The 23,569-nt window shown below is 36.1% G+C and overlaps 1 protein-coding gene across 1 annotated transcript in view; it reads left to right on the plus strand.

Annotated features, from left to right (window-relative positions):
- The window catches only part of xrcc4 (X-ray repair complementing defective repair in Chinese hamster cells 4), a 75,593-nt gene that overhangs the window by 24,766 nt on the left and 27,258 nt on the right, over positions 1–23,569 (plus strand). Inside the window, exons 4-7 of the mRNA XM_056467092.1 lie at positions 5,794–5,960; positions 9,612–9,761; positions 12,142–12,287; positions 19,316–19,457. Of these exons, the coding sequence (XP_056323067.1) occupies positions 5,794–5,960; positions 9,612–9,761; positions 12,142–12,287; positions 19,316–19,457 (605 nt within the window). The remainder of the gene's footprint in view (positions 1–5,793; positions 5,961–9,611; positions 9,762–12,141; positions 12,288–19,315; positions 19,458–23,569) is intronic.

Consider the following 23,569-nt stretch of genomic DNA (forward strand, 5'->3'; position numbering starts at 1 on the left):
ACACACACACACACACACACACACACACACACACACACACACACACACACATATATATATATATATATATATATATATATATATATATATATATATATATATATATATATATATATATATATATATATATATATATACATACACACACACACACATGTATACCTGTATTTAATGTCTATTTCTGATTACATTAAATACGAAAATGTAGTTATTTAAAATGTATGCAATAATAATTCAATTTCTTAATACAAGCTTTTGCATGTATATTTTAATGTGCAAAATATAATACATGTCTGTTGGATGGCATTAATATGACAGAATTGGATTTTACTTACTGTCATAGTCTTCATAGTCACGTGACCTTTATGTTGTCAGAGTCTGCATGGTTTGTTGTCAGATGTTGGGAGGTCTGCATTTCTCAGTGTGTGGTTCAGAGCGTTTGTGGCACCTAGAAAACAAGCGCTCCCTCAGGGACAAACGCAGATCGGTTCCCAGCATCCTCTCGGGGATCTGATGGCATCTGTTCTGCTTCTGCCGGCCACTTGACTGATTGCAGAGATGAAACTGTCTAATACTTTCCAGATCAGCAAGAGACGCACACAGAAACAATGCTGGCTCTGTCCAGACCTCCATTTTAGTCACTCTTTTCAGGAACTTTTGGTTTTCCTTCACTCTGCTGCATTACTCTTGTAATGTTCGTTTACTTCACGTCCGTCATCAGATCCGTCAGTATTCCTACTTAAAAGGGGCCCTGTGTTTTTTTAACTTTACCTTTTCCTTCCTGAAGGCCACTTGTAATGCCGTTCAGTTTCAGAAGCTCTTAATTCTGTTTAGCATGTCTGTTATCTTGTGTGTTTTAAGTTAGCTAGGGTTTTATTCGCATGCATAGCTTTAAGATTTAAAGAAGCTTGTTTTGAATAAAATTACAATAGAATGTTCATGAATTTTTAATAGTAATCAGTGAACTATGGAAATTGCGAGTTGTGAAACTCAGAATTGAGATTTTTAACTGAGAATTGCGATTATTTTTAATTCACAATAGCAAGATGTTCAACTCATAATTGAGATGTAAACTCAGTATTGTGATATATAAATTCAGATCCATGTGAGATGTAAATTGCGTGATGTTAGCTCAGAATTGCAAGATAGTAAACTCAGAATTGTTAGAAGTTAAATTCAGAATTGTGCGCTGTTTAACTCTATTAATTATATTATAATTATTATAATTATTAGAATTATAATGTGAAATTGTGAGGTACAGTGTGGTCGTGTGGACACTATGGGCTCTATCATACACCTGACACAATAAGGCACAAGATAAGTTTGGCGCGATTTGTTGCTATTTTCAGACCAGCGCCACCCTAGTTTTCATGTTTTGCATCACGTTGTTTAAAAAGTCAATTCATTTGCGCTGCTTTGTGCACTCATGGGTGTTCCAGTGTAGAAAGGAGGTGTGTTAAGGTGCATTTTTGGTGCGTTGTTATTTTAAGGAACTAAAATAGACAGCGCAATTGACCAACTAAAAGCAGAGTGTAGCGCAGAGCGCGTTAGTTGTGCACCTTAAATGCCTACACATTGCTTAATACACACAGGATGAACAGCAACACACAAATATCTTTACAAATGAAAAATAATTAAAGGATTAAAATGATGCAGAGATGATTATTTTCTAGGTCAATATAAACACTACATACCTTCACCTCGGGGGGCTTTTTCAGTTTATTCATGACGATCTGCATCTGTATAATGTTATTATTATTAGCAGTATTGTTTATTATCTGCATATTTATATTTGTTTTAATATAAACAAGCTTAGATTTGTCCACCTGTTGGCTTTTGGACCATATGGGCCATAAGAACAGGACGTGTGTTTGGATATAACTCAGTTTTTTGACCACACTTTGCGATTATTGTTCATTTATTCTTTTGCTGAAGATTAGAACTGAATTTAGAAATAGTTTAGACACAAATCTTTGTGCTTAACAAACGAAATTAAATTCGACTTTGTGTGTAGATCGTTAAAATAAAGCCCTATAAATGCAGTTTTCACCTCGAGATGTCGGCACTGTTTTCTTCTTTGGCACGGCTGGGTTCACACCGAACGTGGAAGATGCAAATCAAGCGAATGCTGCACATTCGTGGCAAACATATCTCATATTCCATGTTGTTTGCACCACAGGACTGTAATCTACCTCTGTTCTCACATTTGCTGTAGGAGCCATACATTGTAAATTGGCGATTGGCCACAAGGTGTCAGTACCAGACTATATAACTGTGGCTTCACTGCATGGAAGAGAGCGTTGGTAGGAAGCACACAGTTTTTGACCGTAACGTAACGTGACGTGAAGTAACTCAACTCAACTTAAGGTAACAGAGAAGTGTGCATATAGATTAAGGAAAAGTGACGAAGTAATTCTGTTGATTGGAAAATAAAGACGTTTTTATTTGCATCTATTTTGCCTACGGACTCTGACTTTACGCGTTAAAAACTCGCCCACTCTACCAACAATAGCGGCAATTGGAAGCCGCTACATTTGCATTCACTTGCAATTTACTCGTGAAAATACTTAATTCCCCATTTGGTGTGAACCCAGCTTAAAAGTGTCATTATCTCCTCATGTTGGATTGGCGTGCCCTTAATATGCATCACAGTGTGTTTTTGCATTAGAGAGCATACAGACATTTCTTAAAAATGAAAGCAGTCGGCGCAATAGCCTAGTGGTTAGCGCGCCGACATATGGTGCAGTAGCACATCAGGGCGTCCCGAGTTTGAATCCCGGCTCGAGGACGTTTCCCTAACCTACCCCACCTCTCTCTCCAACTTCGCTTCCTGTCTCAATACTGTCCTATCTAATAAAGTCAAAAAAGGCCAAAAATAAATCTTTATCAGTGGACATGGCCTGAATCAGTCATTAATATTAATAATATAAAATGTCTGGTTTATATAAACATATTTTTTTGTGTGCAGTATTATTGCGCTAGACTTAAGCTCTAAATTTAGTCTTTTCTTTTCATAAGTTATGTGATCTGAATAAATAAAACAAATGGCTCTCATGTCAGGTTTTGTGACTCATGAAAAACAGTTTTTATAAATCATAAGCCACTGGTCTGAGTCATAAGAGTTGAAGAGCTCCTCAACATGTGTCTGTGTGGCCACAGTTTAGATGAATCAGTTCGGGAATCACTGCTGTCCAAACGAACACTGTGACACATGGAAGATCTGAGCTCAGCATGTAAAACACTCTGGGTTACTGCAGTTTAATGTGAGCGTTCATCTCGAAACACATTGCACAGGTGGAATAGACTACTTGCTGCATTTTCCACTTTTCACTCATTATTAATTAATCATTTTAATTTATGGGTCATTTTAATATGTAATATGTATATTTAATATGTTTAATAAGTTTTTCCATTCTACTCACTTTTTATTTATTTAGGTGTTTGTTTGTTTGTTTAACTAATTTATTTCTATTAATTATGCTTCCTTCTCTCCATTTTCAATCATTTCATATATTTTTTAATACATTCATGCTACTTATTCTATTTATTTTATTTTGTCTATTATTTCCCCTTTTTGTTTTTCTTTGCAGTCTTTTTTCTCTAATTTTAAGTTTTTTCCATCCATCAATCTTTCAATCAACTTCATCCATCCATCCATCCATGCATCCATCAATCCATCTTTTCACCCATCCATCCATCCCTTCATCCATCCATCCATCCAAATTTTTGTTTTTTGCTCCTTAGTTCATTTTTTAATGCGTTATTTATGATTATTTCGAATGATTCTCCCTGTTCTCAGGTCTGTTTGAGGTCTGTTGTCTTTCCTTCATGTTTGCTTTCAGAGTTCATCTATTTGTGGATCAGATATCTTTGCTTGTCTTATCAGTGTACAAGAGTCCAGCTGGTGCTGTGTGTGCTAAAAAATGCTGCTCTGTGCATTCTTAAATTCAGTCATTGTGTTTGCTGCTGGCATGCATTCTATTCTATTCTATTCTATTCTATTCTATTCTATTCTATTCTATTCTATTCTATTCTATTCTATTCTATTCTATTCTATTCTGCTCTGCTCTGCTCTGCTCTGCTCTGCTCTGCTCTATACTCTACTCTACTCTATTAATTAATTTATTTACCCATTTATTTATTTATTGACAAATGTATTTGTTTATTTATTTGTTTATTTATTGACATTTTATTTATTTATTTATTTATTTGATTTGGTATTATTGTTTTTGCTTATAGTATTTATTAATTTTTGTATTTTGATTTGTCTTTCTGTGAATTACTACTTTAGTAAAAAGTTATGTCTTGCTGTTTTTAATTATATTTTTTAACGGTGGTCATTTTTTCATTACTGGATTTATTTAATAGTCTTAGATATTATTCTTTATTTTGGATAAATGATCCAATTCCATGCATCTATCCATCCTTATCAATCCATCCAACTTCATCAATTCCATCCATCCATCCATCCATCCATCCATCCATCCATCCATCCATCCATTTAATTTAATTAATTCCATCCATCCAATTTCATCAATTCATCCATCTAATTTCATGTAATTATATTAATTCATCCATCCAATTCCATCCAATTTCATTAATTTTATTAATTAATTCATTCATCCATCCATCCATCCATCCAACCAGTTTCATTAATTTCATTCATTCATCCATCCATCCATCCAATTTCATTAATTTTATTAATTCATTCATCCATCCATCCATCCATCCAGTTTCATTAATTTCATCCATCCATCCATCCATCCATCCATCCATCCATCCATCCATCCATCCAGTTTCATTAATTCCATCCAACCAGTTTCATTAATTCCATCCATCCATCCATCCAGTTTCATTAATTCCATCCTTCCATTTAATTTAATTAATTCCATCCATTCAATTTCATTAATTCCATCAATTCGTTCATTCAATTCCATCCAATTTTACTAATTCTATCCATTCATCCATCCAATTTCATCTATTCATGTATTCAATTTTATCCAATTTCATTAAATCCATCCGTCCGTCCGTCCGTCCGTCCATCCATCCATCCGTCCATCCATCCGTCCATCCATCCTCCATTTTCATCAATTTCATCCATCCATCCAGTTTCATTCATTCCATCCTTCCATTTAATTTCATTAATTCCATCCATCCAATTTCATCAATTCATCCATCTAATTTCATCCAATTATATAAATTCGTCCATCCAATTCCATCCAATTTCATTAATTTTATTCAATCAATCAATCAATCAATCAATCATTCATCCAGTTTCATTAATTTCATTCAATCCATTCATCCATCCATCCATCCATCCATCCAATTTCATTAATTCCATCCATTCGTTCATCCAATTCCATCCAATTTCATTTATTTCATGAATCCAATTCTGTCCAATTTTATTAATTCCATCCATTCGTTCATCCATTTATCCATCCAATTTCATTCATTCATTCATTCATTCATTCATTCATTCATTCATTCATTCAGTTTCATCCATCCATCCAATTTCATTAATTCCATCTGTCCGTCCATCCGTCTGTCCATCCAGTTTCATTAATTCCGTCCATTCTTCCATCCAATTTCATCAATTTTCTTAATTTCATAAATTCATCCATCTTATTCCATCCCATCTGATTCTCCACAATCACTAAAAACTGTACAGCTACAGTAAATCTCTGTCAGTGTTTTGTGGATCATCTCTCAGTCTCTCCTGTGTCTGTGTGCAGGAATGCTAATATCAGCAGAAGGTTTTCTATTATTAACGTGTCTCTGTCTTTCATTTGTCAGTTCAGGCTGGGTGTGGTGGATCTGCAGCCGGTGCCGGAGCCCACTGAAGTCATCCGGGAGCTCATTACTCACGGCCTGGAGCAAAGCTCACGTCTTCAGGCCTCAAACCAGCACCTGCTGGAGGAGAACCAGAAGCTAAGGAGAGAACAGCAGCACATGACTGAAGAGTAGGTCTACCTCCAGGTCTCACAACACTGCTGCTCTAATAGAGCTTTTCACTCATTAAGAGGATTTATAAGCTAGTTCAACCCCTCAGGAGCTTCTAATAGGGTTTTGGAATAGCGGTTTATGATTTATGAGTATGTTTTGGTCTCTGTGGTTAGCATTAGTCATAATTCAACATAACATAAGTCATCCCTCAAATGCTGTTTTTGTTTTTATTTTTTACCTTTTATTATCCCATTCCCAGTCCATCCATCAGCCATCCATCCCAATCTATCCTTAAATCCCCATCATCCATCCTTCCTATTTCATCCCATTCAGACATCCATAAGTCACATCCAATCTTATTACATTTATTAAAAAATATACATCCATCCATTTCGGGTATCCATCTTTTGTCCAATCCAGTCCCTCTATCCATTCATCCATTCAATTAAATCCATTATCAATCCGTCCGTCCGTCTGTTCGTCCGTCAAATTTAATTCAAGTAGTCCAATTTATCTTATCCAGTTCAATTCATCTAATTCAATTCCAATGCATCCATCTAATTTAATCTATCCATCCTTCTCAATCCATCCATCTCAATCCATCCTTTTCAATCCATCCATCTGAATTTATCCAATAGTTCTATTAATCCAATCCAATTATTCAAATTTAATTCATCCTGTCCAATTGAATTCAACCAATCCAATTGAATTAGTCATTCAATTCATCCATCTCAATTAATCCAATTCAATTCATCCAGTTCAATTAATCTAATTCAATTCCAATCCATCCATGCGTCCATTCAATTTAATCCGTCCATCTCCATCCATTCATCCCAATTAATCCAATTCATTTCATCCACTCCTATTGAATACATTAAATTCATCCAATTCAATTCATCCATTTCAATTCAATTAATACATTACAATACAATAAAATACAATACAATACAATACATTACAATACAATACTATTCAAGCTATCCATCTCAATCCACCTATCTCAGTCCATTCATTCATCCATTCATTCATCCATCCCAATTGATCAATGTCAATACATCCATCCAATTCATCAAATTCAATTCATCCAGTTCAATTCATCTAATTTAATTCCAATCCATCCATGTTTTCATTCAATCCATCCATCCCAATTCGTACAATCCAATTAGTCCAATTCTATTCATCCAATCCTATTGAATTCATTAAATTCATCCAATTCAATTCACACAAAACAATATAATACTATGCTGTGCAATTCAATTCAATTCATCCAATTAAATTAAGTTAAATTCAATTCATTAAATGCAATACAATGCAATGTAAAACAGTTCAATTGAATTTATCCAATTAAATTAAGTTCAATTCAATTCTTCCAATTCAATTCAATACACCTATTCATCCATCCATCCAATTCAACCCAAACACTTTTGTTTTATACAAAAGGCAATTTTTTTAGATGAAACAAATTTATTCTTTTGGTGTTTAAAAACTTGACTGAAAGAAAGGTAAATAAGCTACTAATGTGGGGAATATGGTCAGGATACGTGTCTTTATTTCTGTGAATGTCCACTTATTTATTCATTCTTTAACATAATGCCAGATGTAATGTCAGGTCATTGACCTCTTCATGATTCCAGAGAAAGACCGTCTCTTCCTTCTCATCATCTTCTGTCTTTCACAATAAAAGCTGCATTTTCAAACAGTTGCTAAGGAAGTCCAGATACACAAGGTGCTTTGAGTTTGTGTTTACTCATGTTAAAATGGGGGAACTGAATGTAAGTGAGCACAGATCAGCTTTTTTTTTAGGCTGATTGAGTGTACATGACGCATTCAGGAGTGGGTGGCGGAGCACAAGGGAATCCCTGAACAACCTGATGAGGGTTTGCTTTCTTTTCTTGTTCTCCATGTGCTTCAATGTTTCCTCTGTGAGAAACAGCAGCAGTGACATCACCGACCGCCACACTTTCTAACATCTTCCAGAAGCTCAATTATAGGGAATTAGTAATGCGAACCAACACCAACAACACTGGTGCAAATATGGACATTGCAAAAAAAAATATGAGATCAGGTGAGTGGTGGGCGAAATGACCTAAAACTAATATCACGGTATTTTTCATCTTTTGAACGGTGACGGTATAATATCATGGTATTACTTTCAATAGCAAAATAATATACATCTCAAGGAAGAACGGACAAAAGAAAGTCTCACTTCTATCACTCTTTAAAAGTTTTGGTTTGGGTCATTGTAAATGCTCAGTCTCGTTATGAGCTGATCTTCATTTCTCTGTGTTTCTGGAATAAAGCAGGCGAGTCAGCCGCACCAATTTATGAGCAGACAGAGCAGGATTCTCGCGATGACCACCAGCGCAATTCCGCTCTTTGTTATGAGCCGTAGTTTCAGTGTAAACTTAGTAAAGGTGAGTTTCTTTGGCGATGATGTCTACAGTATTAGACTTTATATTTAGCGGACATTTGCGCTGAACACGCGGTGAATGCAACGCAACAAGATTCGGGCACCTTCTCCGAAAACACTCGATTGATCTCAGCTGGCGGATCAACATTTACCTCATGTTATGATCGCTGTCATCTGCGCCATTATTATTATTATAACTTTAGGTGAGGTTTGCAAACCTGTGCACTTTTCACTCTTCAGCCGTTTGCATTTCCTGCAGTAACAAAAGCTCCCTGTTATCTGACAGCGGGAAGCGTTGAGTGACTGACAGCTAATATGAACCAATACAGCAGCAGGGTAGAGCGATTCAGCAAGTTTTTAGAGAAAATCAATCAGATTGCACTACAACCATTATATTCAGACACACAAATGCTCCCAAATATATTATGAGGGCGCATAGATTACATTTCGGGCGCTCATGCGACCAAAATGGTTGCAATTTCGAGCCCTGTAGTATAAGGACATGTATTCAGACCACAACTGAACGTTTGAAGAAAATTGAATGCCTTATTATTTAGAATTAGCTATTATTGATGTAAATGCAGCCGTTCAAGGCGCATAATTGATTTATTACGGTATTGACGGTATTAGAAAATCAATGTCGTGGCGCAATGTCACACCGGTGATGACTATGACACCGGTGTACCGCCCACCCCTAGATCAGGTGTCTGTTGGATAGTTCTTACCAAAATTATCACAGCTTGTGTGCTCTCATATGATTACATTTTTATTTATTTATAAAATTTATGACACATACATACACCAACTCACCCCGGCTGGGTCAGTTGGCATTTCTGTGTGGAGTTTGCATGTTCTCCTCATGTTGGTGTGGGTTTCCTCCAGGTGCTCCAGTTTCCCCCACAGTCCAAACACATGCACTATAGGGGAATTGGGTAAAGTAAATTAACTGTAGTGTATGTGAGTGTGTGCAAAAGTGTGTGGGTGTTTCCCAGTGTTGGGTTGCAGCTAGAAGGGCATCCACTGCGTTAAACATATGCTGGATAAGTTAGCGGTTCGGTCGCTGTGGTGACCCCAGATTAATAAAGGGACTAAACCGAAAAGAAAATGAATGAGTGAGATCTTGGTCATACCGCCCAGCTCTAGTTGAGTGTTTATCTGCTTTAAAACCACCAAAGTAATACAAACACCCCTGCAACTAAACATTTCCACTCCTGTCCATGTCAGCTGTTTAGATCTCTCTGTGTTTTTCTCTCCGCAGGATGGAAAGATACGTGAAGGGAAAGGAGGCGTTAGAGAGAGACCTGTACGGCCGCTTTGTGCTGGTCCTCAATGAGAAGAAAGCCAAGCTCAGAGCCCTGCAGCAGAGGGTCCGAGAGCTGGAGGAGGCTGATGAGGAGAGACCACCGAGGTAAAGAAGAAAATAAAAGACCAGCGCCACATTTCATCATGATCTGTTTCTCACTTCAGCATTTATGTTTTCCCTTTTCCTGTTATGAAACATTTGATATTTCATTAGGTAATCCTATGATCATGATTTTCACTTCCAGTTTTGTGTTGAGTCTCTTTCCTACGATTCAAATTTTTGGAGGTAAAATGAAACTTAAAATGAGCAAAACATCGGTCCTAAAATTAGGAAGGTTTACAGTAGTCAGCAGTTGAAGGTGAACTTTGATGGACACTTTAGATTAGTCCTAAAATTCTTTTTGATCAATTTTAAATATTGACTAATGGACATTCATATTATTAGGCCACTTTATTAGGTACACCTGTCCAACTGCTCGTCAACGCAAATTTCTAATCGGCCAATCACATGGAAGCAACTGACTCTATTTAGGCATGTAGACATGGTCAAGACGATCTGCTGCAGTTCAAAGTGAGCATCAGAATGGGGAAGAAAAGTGATTTAAGGGACTTTGAACGTGGCATGGTTGTTGGTGCCAGACGGGCTGGTCTGAGTATTTCAGAAACTGCAAACCCTAACCCTAACGCACAACCATCTCTAGGGTTTACAGAGAATGATCAGAAATGGAGGAAATATCCAGTGAGCGGCAGTTCTGTGGGCGCAAATGCCTTGTTGATGCCAGAGGTCAGAGGAGAATGGCCTGACTGGTTCCAGCTGATAGAAAGGCAACAGTAACTCAAACAAGCACTCGTTACAACAGAGGTCTGCAGAAGAGCATCTCTGAACACACAACACGTCCAACCTTGAGGCGGATGGGCTACAGCAGCAGAAGACCACACCGGGTGCCGCTCCTGTCAGCTAAGAACAGCAAACTGAGGCTACAATTCACACAGACTCACCAAAACTGGACAATAGAAGATTGGAGAAACGTTGCCTGGTCTGATGAGTCTCCATTACTGCTGCCACATTCGGATGGTCGGGTCAGAATTTGGCGTCAACAACATGAAAGCATGGATCCATCCTGCCTTGTATCAATAGTTCAACTGTATTTTCTTGGCACACTTTTAGTCCATTAGTACCAATTGAGCATCGTGTCGACGCCACAGCCTACCTGAGTATTGTTGCTGACCATGTCCATCCCTGTATGACCACAGTGTCTCCATCTTCTGATGGTTACTTCCAGCAGGATAATGCACCATGTCATAAAGCGTGAATCATCTCAAACTGGTTTCTTGCACATGACAAAAGGTCACTACTCAAATGGCCTCCACAGTCACCAGATTTCAATCCAATAGAGCACCTTTGGGGTGTGGTGGAACGGGAGATTGGCATCATGGATGTGCAGCCGACAAATCTGCAGCAACTGCGTGATGCTATCATGTCAATATGGAGCAAAATCTCTGAGGAATATTTGAAGCCAACCAGGTACTAGTAAGGTGCACCTAATAAAGTTACACCTGGTTTTATATTTTTTTATATATATATATATATATATATATATATATATATATATATATATATATATATATATATATATATATATATATATATATATATATATATATATGGCCGGTGAGTGTAGTTCACAATTAATGATAACTAAAGACAAAAATACATTTGCATTTAGTAATTTAGCAGACACATTTGCCCAAAGCTACTTACAATTGAGGAGGCATTCAGCGATTCAACAAGAATCTTGTTGTACAAAGGAACTCTAAGTGCTCAGAGAATTAACTGCTAGAGTAAGGAGGGGGAGATCTTTTGTGTACAGAGAGAGTGCTTCTACAGGTGGTTTGTCATGCCCACTCATCTGTGTGAAGCACATTTCATAAATGTTTTTTCTTTTGAGATATGGAGTGATTGTTAAAGTGTCTGGTGTAAATGTGCAGAAAAGTGTTGTGTAAAGTGTCAGAGAAATGAAAGTCATGCTCTTTCACCTGTGTGAGGAACACTCAGAATGGCATAATGTTTTGAGGTGTCGTGTGGTGGGGTGAAGGGTTAGGTATGGTGCAGCAGAGGGGGTCCTGTGCTATTTCATAGAATATTATATTGAAAAGGTATTCTTCAGAGGTTTGTGATGTGTAGCTTTTTATTGTTAGAATTCCTACTAATTTGGCATAATATTGTGAAATGTCACATGACCGCTGAGCTCTTGTATTTAAGAAACATTTCTGATTAATGTTGTGAATATTTTTGTAAGAAAGCATAAATTACTTTTCCAATATTCTTTGATTTAATAAGAGTTAAAATAAATATATATATATTTGAAAAAAATCTTTGCATGTGCTCAATAAGATTATTCATGAAACCTGTTCACACCAACTTTACATTAGTTTGTCGTCTGAATGCATTCTGTGTGTGTGTTGTACTTGTTTTGTTCTCTTAGAAAGAAAAAGGCAGATAGGGAAGATCACGAAGCGGTGGAGACGGTGGCAGATAAGAGTCCTGATGAAGAGAGTGATTATGGAGGAAGTACAGAAGATGAACAGGAAGCAGAACCCAAACGCCTCGATCCGAAGCCTCCTGGTGAAGGTGCATTAAAAGAGAAGGTTCATTAAAAGAAGTTTCTTGAATTTTATTTTATTTTTATTATTTTATTTTACTTTATTGATATATTATTTTATTTAGTTTTTATTATTTATTTAGTTTTTATTATTTAATGTTTTTATTTAATTTAAATATTTTATTTTTTTTAATTATTTATTTTATTTTGGTCTATTTTATTTCAATTTTTTTTATTATAATTTAACTTTATTTATTATTATTATTTTTTATTATTTTATTTTATTTTTTATTATTATGTTTTGCTTTTTATTTATTTTCTGTTTTGTTTTATTTTACATTATTTTATTTACTGTATTTATTTTTTTACTTAAAAAAAGTTTCTTTATTTTTGTTTTATTTCATTTTGTTTTATTTTTATTTATTCTTTTCTTTTCTTTTCTTTTTTATTTTGTTTATTTTTTATTTTTTATTTAATTTAATTAAATTATTTATTTTATTTAATTATTTATTTTATTAAATTTTTTTTTTTATTATTATTATGTTTTATTTTTTTATTTATTTTATTTTGTTTTGTTCTATTTTACACTTTTTAATTTTGTTTTTGTTTTTTTTGTTTTATTTAAATTTTTTTATTTAATTAAATTTTCTTTATAAAAATTTTTTGTTTAAGTTAAATTTTAAAAATTGTATAAAATTTTCTTTATTTTTTGTTTTATTTCTTATTTAATTTTTTATTTTTATTTATTCTTTTCTTTTAATTCATTTTATTTATTATTATTATTATTATTATTTAATTTTGTTTATTATTATTATTATTATTATTATTATTATTATTATTATTTAGTTTTGTTTCTTATTTTATTTTATTAATTTTTGTTTTTTTGCATCATCTCTTCACAAGTCTTCCTGGCATTGGTGGAGTGTGTGGTTTGCCAAGCCCACTCACTTGCATGGAGCACACTCATGCATCCTAGTTGTGCTATGCATTGTGTGTATGCTTTACTACAAAGACAGGCCTTTATTCTAGTTTGGAATATCTTAAAGGATGAATTGAATCAGCTTGAGACATGACGCCACTATAGGTGTCTCGAATCTTTATTTTTCGCAGTGCAAAAGTTGCTTACCCAACTATGATGACGTCATCTGCTAAAATTGTTCCTTGGCAACCCAGTGTGCGTTTGTTGTATTTCGACATCAGGCTGTGTTTGGGGGCTCCGTTGAGTCACAGTTTGGAGGCACAGAAAGGGAAATGAGGTGGAGTCGCCACATGATTTAGTCTGAGTTGCTCAATTCCTCTGTTTTTCCCCATGTAAACCCTGCAGAGTCAGAAAAGTGAAGCGCACCACCGTCAGAAAAGCCCCTTCCACAGTCACGTGACGCTGTACACAGTGTGAATTGTAGTGTATGGTTGCTAGGTGTGATTCGTCTTGGTTTAGTTTCTCAGACGGAGCCTTTTGAGCTTCAATTATTGTCCTCTTCCCTCCTCAAGCCAGTGGTGTGTGTGTTTGGGAATGTTTTTGTGCTTAAAGAGATTTTACACGAAGGGTAATTTAAGTCTTTTTAATGTGGTTTGGTTGTTTGTTGCACAAAATAGCGAGTTTAACTCATGTAGTTTATAGTATTATCTGTTTATTGCAGGGGTTTTTAAACTTTCAGGACACATGCCCCCCACATTTTGCCCCCCCCGTCCCACCCCCAAAAAGATAATACATGGGCAAACATCATTCACATATTATTTGCTCTGTTTAAAGTGCATAGCATGTATAACACTGAAACATAAATGTATAGCTTACCTGATCCCAGCAGTAAGTGCTTTTACTAGCAGAGGGGTTTGTCTGCTCATCTTTTGTTTTTGACCTCTTAATGCTAATTCTTTACGTTGAAAAAAGTCAGCTGGTTTTTCTTTGTAAGTGATGCACCAGTTCTACAGGTTTGCAAGGACCTCTGAACATACAACACACTGTGAACGTGGTTCGTTATTAATCGTGATGCATGTGAATCTGCATTTTCTGTACTGTTCATCACACAGTACTTCCGTCGCTTTGATGCACACAGGCCTTTGGCTTTTGCAGTGAGCGTTAATCCTTTCTAAGTGGAGATGCCCATTGACATGTAGGGTTGGTCATCATCAGTTTGCTGTAATGCTTCAGAAGGTCACTCGTCTTCTTTTACTCGTTGTCAGACAGCTCGCCGGTTTTACCTTCATCATCATTCGTTTTAAAGAGCCGCCAGTCCATTTTTGCATATATTTAACTTGATTGCATTAACTCTACAATAGGTACCTACAGTAGTTAGCTGTGGGACTAATCAGATTGACTCTAGTGAACGCATAAAAATCGCCATCATACTTTACTTGAGAGCACAGCTCAGGTTCTTGCACACCCCTTAATAACTGGCGAGCCCCACAGGTTGAAAACCCCTGGTTTAGTGTATTTTTACCCCTAAGACATTAAAAAGCTTTCAAATATTTTTGTGTTTTGGGTGCTCAGTAATTGCATGAAATCACATTGATTATATAAAACTAATGGCATAAAAACACACATAACCTAATATTGTTCAATTTAAGCCCTTTTGTTTTTGATTAATGTTGGAATATTGGGATTAACCTCATATGAATGAATGGAGTTTAATTAAAGTCCTTTGCATTGTTACTTAGTATATGAAATATATAATTAATACATATGGACTATAGATCAAATGAAACTAAATGTTTGTTTTAATAAAACTACATAAGAATTACTTTAAGCTTTTTTCAAACAAATTACACCCAACTGCTGGGTTAATTTCTTTAAATTAAATAAATGATACCAAATTTAACCCAATGTTTGGGTTAGTCTATATTTTACCCAGTTTAAATAACCCAAATTTTACTCAGTTTTATTAACCCATATTTTACCCTACTTTAATTAAGCCATATTATATCCAGTTCGGTGTTTCCTCTTGGATTTTTTCCAGCTGTGGCGGCAGGCCTTTTTTTTTACACAGATCTACCAACTACCTGTGGTGTTATTTCAATGACAAATGTCGTGAGCGCAGTATTAGAAGTCGAGATCACATTTATGTAATAGCCTACGAGCATGTGAATCTCTTTGCTTGCGCGCTGATTTCCTCTGCTCGTGCACAAAACTTCTTGCACGCCCCCTCAAATATAAGCCGCTTCAAGAGCGCGCAGATCTTCTTGTGCGCTCTCAAATAAACGCTGCTGAGTGCGATTTAGCTTGTTTATGTAACGAGTATGTCTCCAGCATTTATTAGGAATATTTATGAATGTCTCCAATAGACCTACAGAGCAGTATTAATGCATCCTGAATTAGAGTAAAACAGCTATACGTCGTGTTTTCTGGCCTCACGCATCACGCACCTGTCAGCTAGTCAGTCAGTCAGCACGTAACCTTAAAGGGTTAAACAAATGACGCACAGCACTACTACTGTTACAGAAAAGTTTGCGCTGTTATAATTCACTCACATTTTAATATGTTTTGATGCGATTATCACCCGCTATTAAAAAAATTCAATGTTTTGAATGAGAAGCTGTGATGTAGCCGTGGCTGGATGAATTTTGCCATGGCGCCCCGCCATGGAAGAATGAATGTAGCGGAAACCATGCATTTGAACAACCCAGCATTTCATAGAGGGTATCATGTAGTCAGAACTGGCACACATTCACATGTTTCATTCATATATTTTTTTTTCAGCCTAGTCTTAGACTGCAGGATGTTCAAAGTAGTCGTGTCACAGATGTTTCACACTGCATGACTATCTGGGCTAGCGTTTTGTCGCTCTTTGTTTACACTGCAAGATAAATCAGCGTCAGGAGGTTTAACACTGCATGACTTTACAATAGAAGAATCACTGACAACTTTATCTCACAAACACACAACTGCGTCTCACAACCAAACACAGAAGAGACATGGAAACAATGTGAGGTCACGCAGTATATCTTTTATTAACTACATAATGAGAAAGAAGCCTTTAGTGGGCCAGGACATATATTCTGCTCACCTGGCTTTTGAAGGGAATTAGCAATTTCTCTCAAACCTTTTTTCTTTATCGACCCGGTTGTGCTATTGCGCAGATGACACGTCAAACAGACACGGGTGCTCCTGCCAAATTTACACTCGTTTTTCCTTCATTTCATGAGCCCAAATAAACTGAAAATGAGCTCTTTTAACTTCTCCCCCTATCTCCAGCTGGCCTGCAGATATACCCACACTAGTGAATGCTGCTCTCTCATTGGCTGTAGGCGATCGCCGATGTTATTTTCAGGCAAAACTCATTTCACACAGCATGATTTGAATCACCGACAGCTCCAGATATTTAACACGCCAAATATCTCACAGGCGTCTACGACTCATCAGCAAATCTCTCATATCGTGTCCTTGATAGTTCACACTCAGTGATTGTTACTCGCGTTAACAAGCACTGGTTTGCCTGTGATTTCAGCCATTTGACTGCAATTTCAGTGAGTCAAAATCAGGGCTAAAGTCATGCAGTCTGAACTCAGCATCAGGCCAATTTCTTTTATTCAATTTACCTATAGCAGGAAACCAGCGCACCCGGAGGGAAACCCACACTCACACGTGGAGAACATGCAAACTCCACACAGAAATGCCAACTGACTCAGCTGGGACTCGAACCAGCGATCTTCTTTCTGTGAGGCCATTGTGCCAACCACTGCACCACCGTGGCACCCCATTTACATGTTTATCAACTAAATTCAATCCCAAAATGCACAAAATAATTCATTCATTCATTCATTTTCTTTTCGGCTTAGTCCCATTATTGGAACCACCAACTTATCCACCACATATTTTACGCAACGGATGCCCTTCCAGCTGCAACCCATCTCTGGGAAACATCCACACACACTCATTCACACTCATACACTATGGACAATTTTAGCTCACCCAATTCACCTGCATGTCTTTGGACTGTGGGGGAACCCAGAGCACCCAGAGGAAACCCACTGGAATGCAGGGAGAACATGCAAACTCCACACATAAACGCCAACCGACCCAACAGAGGCTCGAACCAGCGACCTTCTTGCTGTGAGGCGACAGCACTACCTACAGTAATTGCTTTGATTTTACAATTAGTATTTTGACACCTAACAGTGCACCGTACATTGCCTGGGTCAAAATAACCCGTATAAGAGTCAAATCTATGCTTTATTTCTGTGTCTCTGATAAGTGAAAATGCACCAGAATGTGTTATGAGGGTTAAACTAATGGAGACGTTACACACTAACTACTGTCAAAATGCTAATAGCAGATGAAATTCTTTGCGATTTTGATTTCTCCCACTGTGCTATGCTGTCGTATCACATGCGACCGATGCAGTCCTGCAGTTTTATTGCAGTCACGCAGCATGCAAGATGCTAAATGTTGATGTTCGACATGTTTTTAATGCGTTTATGATGTTGATTGTGTTCGCAGAATCCTATCCTGGCCGTTAGCCTGCGAGAACCTCCATTAATCCTGTTCAGAGTCATTTATACAAGCAAACATTCACAAATAACAGTAAATCATCTCCTCCTTTGTTTTTTGAATGGCTGAAAGCATCATATTGGCAGCAGATGACTATGGAGCTCATAGTTAGAATGAATTGGCTGAAGAAGAAAGTATTAAAGCTGCATTATGCATTTCAAATAAATCTGAGGAATTGAAATACAAATAAATAAAATCCAGAAAAATATTCAAATTATATGTAAGTTAATAATATAATAGTAATACTTATGCATCTAATTATAATTTATTATTAAAAAAAGTGTACATAAAATTTTAATGAACAGATATAATCAAGAGAAACAAGAACGCATTTAAAGGGCACCTATGGTAAAAAAATCTACTTTTCAAGCTGTTTGGACAGACATATGTGCATGTATGGTGTATAGACCGTCATATTGGGGTGATATAAACACACCCAGTGCTTTTTTTCAATTCAACAACATGAAAAACGGTGGACCAATTGGAGCTGTTTTCAAACCGACCGCAACTTTACGTAGGAGAGCGGTCCCCCCGCCCACCAATATTGATTGACAGGCGCGTCATCATATCCTCAGTTTGTTGATTAACGTCCGCCATTTTCAGCGTGAGTTGAAGCGATATCACTAAAGGAACACGCTAGCTCTATTTTTAGATGCAAGGCTCATTGGGCTCAACACAAGATCAATATTCTCCACATTATCGCTCTAATCAGAACTATTGGTTGTATCTTTAGGTGGGTTTGCAAACATGTGTACTTCTCATTGAGTCTACCTTATACTTCAGCCGTTTGCATTTCTCGTGATCCCAGAAGCTCCCTGTGATCTTAACTAGCATGTGTTTTAGAATTCTAAACATAGGTTTCTATCAGGGTACACTCAAGTCGACGGCTGGGCACCGCGGACCGCTGCAGAAACCTATGTTTAGAATTCAAAAATGCGTGGCGCGACGATCCGGGACACTTCATGTTTCTGCCGTGCCACAGAGAGTGTCTGGTGTGCCGTGTCGCGGCTTCGAGCGGCGCATCCGGTGCCTCAGTCAAAGTTAATTCAGTGTGTGTGGTTATCAGTCTCGGTGTACAAGCTCGGCACTTGAAACTAGCACACAGTTGGCTGTAAAACTGTACAAAGACACAAATGATTTTGTACTCTCTGCTTGGTCTGTGTCAGAGTCGTACATGTACGACTGAATATTGATCTTCTCTCTCCTTCTCCTTCTGCCTGTCAGACTCTGTTGCAAACTCAGAGCGGGTGAGCTCATGGCCCCGCCCCCTTGTTACGTTGGTGGGAAGCTGAAACTAATTTACATGTGAAGCAACACACCCCTAAATCAGCGAGCTGTGGACACGCCCCCAACATGACACTTTTTAACACATTATAATAAAAAAATCTGAATTGTGTTTTAAACTGAACCTAAACTGGCACACTCAGAAGAACCAGAATATTAATATTAAATCAGAAAAAAGAGGTCAACTATGTGCCCTTTAATTCTTTTGCTCCATGCGCTTTAGACATCGTGCTTAGATCGTTAGAATTGAGTCCATTGAGTCCATCTCCATGTTTTGTCTCTCAGAGATGCCAGAATGCAGCCCGATGGACGATAGTCTGAATGACATCACAGACGTGGCTCCGTGCCGTAAACGCCGCCATCGGCACCTGCAGCAGATGGAGGCTCAAGCCAAACGCAAAACACTGGAGCAGCCGCACACATCCAGGTATCACATTCACACTTCCTCCATCACCTTCTCCGCTCCTAAAGGCCTGCTATCTAATGTTGCAAGATATTTCCCATAAACCCCTGCGACTGCGGCCACACTGCAAAATGTAATAATAAAGTTTACACGTTTAAAGCAATAGTTTACCCAAAAATGAAAATGTACTCACTATTTGCTCTCGTTACCGTTTGCTCACTGTTTACCAGAGGTGGGTAGAGTATCCAAAGTCTATACTCAAGGGTAACACTTTACAATAACTACACACTATGAATCATTTACTAAGCATTAGCATCTAGTGAATTCATTATTTGTTAAGCATTAACTCTACATTAATAAATGTTAGTAAGCAGTTTATAAATACAGCTACAAATGCTGTGTTCTTCACTTATACGCACCTATATAATGTGCTTAATAATTGTATTTTCATACTTAGTTAATGATTTATTTTTCATTACTAAATTAAGTATCGCATTATTTACAAACCAGTTGTATTTAAGAGTAGTTGAGGGTTTTTAGGATCATTCAGAATGAGTTAGTAAATGATTAATAAACTATTGAAATCAACGTTTATATATCTTATTATTCAGGCATATATTAATAGTTAACTAATATGTTAATAAATGCTTTATTAACTCAACTTCATGCAGTTTTCTGACCTAATCTAAAGTGAGGACTATTCATGCTTTATAAATCCCTTAAAAATGACAAATAAAGGCTCAGAATCAAATGAACAATAATCTTTGCAATCTCTTATAAAAAATAAAATGACTGTAAAGTTTAAGCATTGCTGAATAACAGGAGTCAAAATACAACATAAAACTGCATAAACAACAACAACAGTATAATAATTTAACAATATAATAAGATGCAATGTTTAAACTCTACAGTTATTTTATTTTAGATAAATTTGCAAAGATTTATTTTTCATTTGAAGTTCAGTTTTATTTGTGTATCTTTAAATGAAAAGGAATGAATAATGTCATTTTTCCTGTTTAGAGTTTAACTGAGCCTTTATTTGTCATTTGTAAGGGATTTATAAAGCATGAATAGTCCTCACTTTAGATTAGGTCACAAAACTAGATGAAGTTGAGTTAATAAAGCATTTATTAACATACATAGTAACCCTTAATATATGCCTGAATAATAAGATATGTAAATGTTGATTTCAATAATTTATTAATCATTTACTAACTCATTCTGAATGATCCTAAAAACCCTCAACTACTTTTAAATACAACTGGTTTGTAAATAATGCAATACTTAATTTAGTAATGAAAAATAAATCATTAACAAAGTATGAAAGTAAAAGTATTAAACTCATTATAAATATGTTTGTAAGTCAAGAATTGAGCATTTGTAGCTGCAGTTATAAACTGCTTACTAATGCTTATTAATGTAGAGTTAATGCTTAACAGATAATGAATTCATTATTTGCTAATGCTTAGTAAATGATTCATAGTGTGTAGTTATTATAAAGTGTTACCGAAATGGGTTATTAGAAATGAGTTATTATAACTATCGAAATGTTTTGATAAAATCTTTGTTAAACAGAAATTGTGGATGTACAGATGGGCTAATAATTCTGACCTCAAAATAGATATATATTATTATTATTAAAAAGACATCGCATTATCAAACTATGCTTGTTGACATCTTGGAGTGACTAAACTTGAGGCCGGGGGTGACCTGGTCTGATAAACTCACTGCAAAGACAGCGTGATCATCCTTCTCAGAACCACAGATGGCCATGGCGTGACCGCAGTATAAACTCACACGTCTTTCTTAACTTCAGCCATCATTCCAACATAGGAAAGCGGAAGATGTGTCTCTATACCTTTTGCGACACAACCTCTCCCATGCGGCAATATTTGCAAACAAGTCATATGAATCATATTGATTATCATTTGACAGTTACGGAGCAATGCCGCCAAATGTAGCGGCGTAGTACTGATTTTTCTCTAATAATTTACTTGAGTAAGAGTTCAAGTACACATTTTTAAATGTACTCAAAAGGTACCTTTACTCAAGTAAATGTAACGAAGTAAATATGATTAGTTACTAGCCACCTTTTACCATTTACTCACTATAACATTTACTTCAATTTAAGCACATTTAAACAATAATAACATAAAAAAATTACTGTAATATTAAATATTTCATCTAAAAATCACTACATTTGGAATTTGATTATATGTAATCCAGAATAAATGATGAGTTCATCCAAAAATGAAAAGGTACTCGCTATTTACTCACCCTCAAATGCTTCCAATAATATTAATATCATGTTTGTGCCTTATATTTCTCTCGAAAAGTAAACTCAAAATGTGTAATTTGCTGTTCATTCAAACAGCTTATTTAAATTTAGTCAAAACAACACAATTCTTGAGGTTTTGGGGAGACAACTTGATTGTTTTATGTTCACTCCACTTAAATTTGTAAGAACTAAAAAAGGTTTGCAAAAGCTTCACTTAATTCCATTATGTTGTCCCAAAAACAAATCGATTGTGTGGACACCAGAAATTTTTTATACCTTGTTAGGAAATAAGGATTTTGTTTGAGTTCAGTGTACTGAAATCTCTTAAGTTGACTGAACTGACAACTTAACGATACTCAAGTTTCAGTAATCCTCACTTTCTTGATTAATTATCAACTCAAAGATGATGAGCTAAATTAATTAAATACATTGATGGCGATCAGTCTCCACTAGTTTTCTAAGAAAACTAAATGAATGACTTTTGCAGTGCATAAAAATGTCAGTGATTATTCCGCTTGTCCTATTCTCTGGTGTCCATTTCACACAATCCTGGACGCAGCTTTCTCTCCATCCCTGCAGACAGAAGCCAGTTTCCCAGAATCCTCTTCAGTTTTAAGGAAATTATTGGTCTTTTTCCATGTGTCTTGCATTTATTCCAGCTTAAGCCCCCCTTGGTGCTTGTCTCTCCAGCACTTTTTTATTCATTATTAGAAAATGTGCATCATTTCATCTCCTGGTTTGCCAGTACTTTCTCAGTGGCTTCCATAATTGTACAATAAAAATCCTATGAATGGTTTCTATTTGCATTGAGCAATTTTTCAGGCCCGATGGCACCTGAGGGACGCCAGTCCTAAGAAAACCTGTTGTGTTTGTCCTGAAATACTCACTGTTTTGGAGATTATTTGGTGGTGGTTTTTATTCCGGAGTTGTTGTGTCAGTGTTGTTGTTCCTTGGTGATTCGTTCATGGTTTCCCACAATCTCATCCATCCGGTCCCTTCGTTGGAGGTTTTCTTGGTTATTTTTTTCCTTTGTATGGTTGATTTGCTTGTTTTCCAGTAATATTGGTTGGTTTCTATTGTTTCCGTTTCAGTAATCTGGTAATTTGCTCAGTTAATTGCTTAATTTGTTTGTTCATTTTTCTAGTTGACAAGTTGGTTTGTCAGTTCATTGGTCGGTTTGTTTTCTGGTCATTAGTTTGACTTTAATTGGTTTGTTTGTTTTCCGATTGGTTTGTTTGTTTTGCAGTCAGTTTTCTGATTGGTTTGTTTGTTTTCCAGTTGGTTTTCTGATTGGTTTGTTTGTTTTCCAGTTGGTTTTCTGATTAGTTTGTTTGTTTTGCAGTTGGTTTTCTGATTGATTTGTTTGTTTTCTGGCCATTTGTCTAGTTAATTAGTTGATTTGTTTGTTTTCCAGTTGGTTTTCTGATTGATTTGTTTGTTTTCCAGTTGTTTTTCTGATTAGTTTGTTTGTTTTCCAGTTGGTTTTCTGATTAGTTTGTTTGTTTTCCAGTTGGTTTTTTGATTGGTTTGTTTGTTTTCCAGTTGGTTTTCTGATTAGTTTGTTTGTTTTCCAGTTGGTTTTCTGATTAGTTTGTTTGTTTTCCAGTTGGTTTTCTGATTGATTTGTTTGTTTTCCAGTTGGTTTTCTGATTAGTTTGTTTGTTTTCCAGTTGGTTTTCTGATTGATTTGTTTGTTTTCCAGTTGTTTTTCTGATTGATTTGTTTGTTTTCTGGTCATGTTTTTAGTTAATTAGTTGGCTTGTTTGTTTTCCAAGTGTTTTTTTTTTATTTGTTTGTTTGATTTTCAATGTTTTTTTTTTTTTTTACTGGTTTGTTTGTTTTGCAGTTGGTTTTCTGA

The sequence above is a fragment of the Danio aesculapii genome, chromosome 10 (assembly GCF_903798145.1).
Source record: "Danio aesculapii chromosome 10, fDanAes4.1, whole genome shotgun sequence".
NCBI lineage: Eukaryota > Metazoa > Chordata > Actinopteri > Cypriniformes > Danionidae > Danio > Danio aesculapii.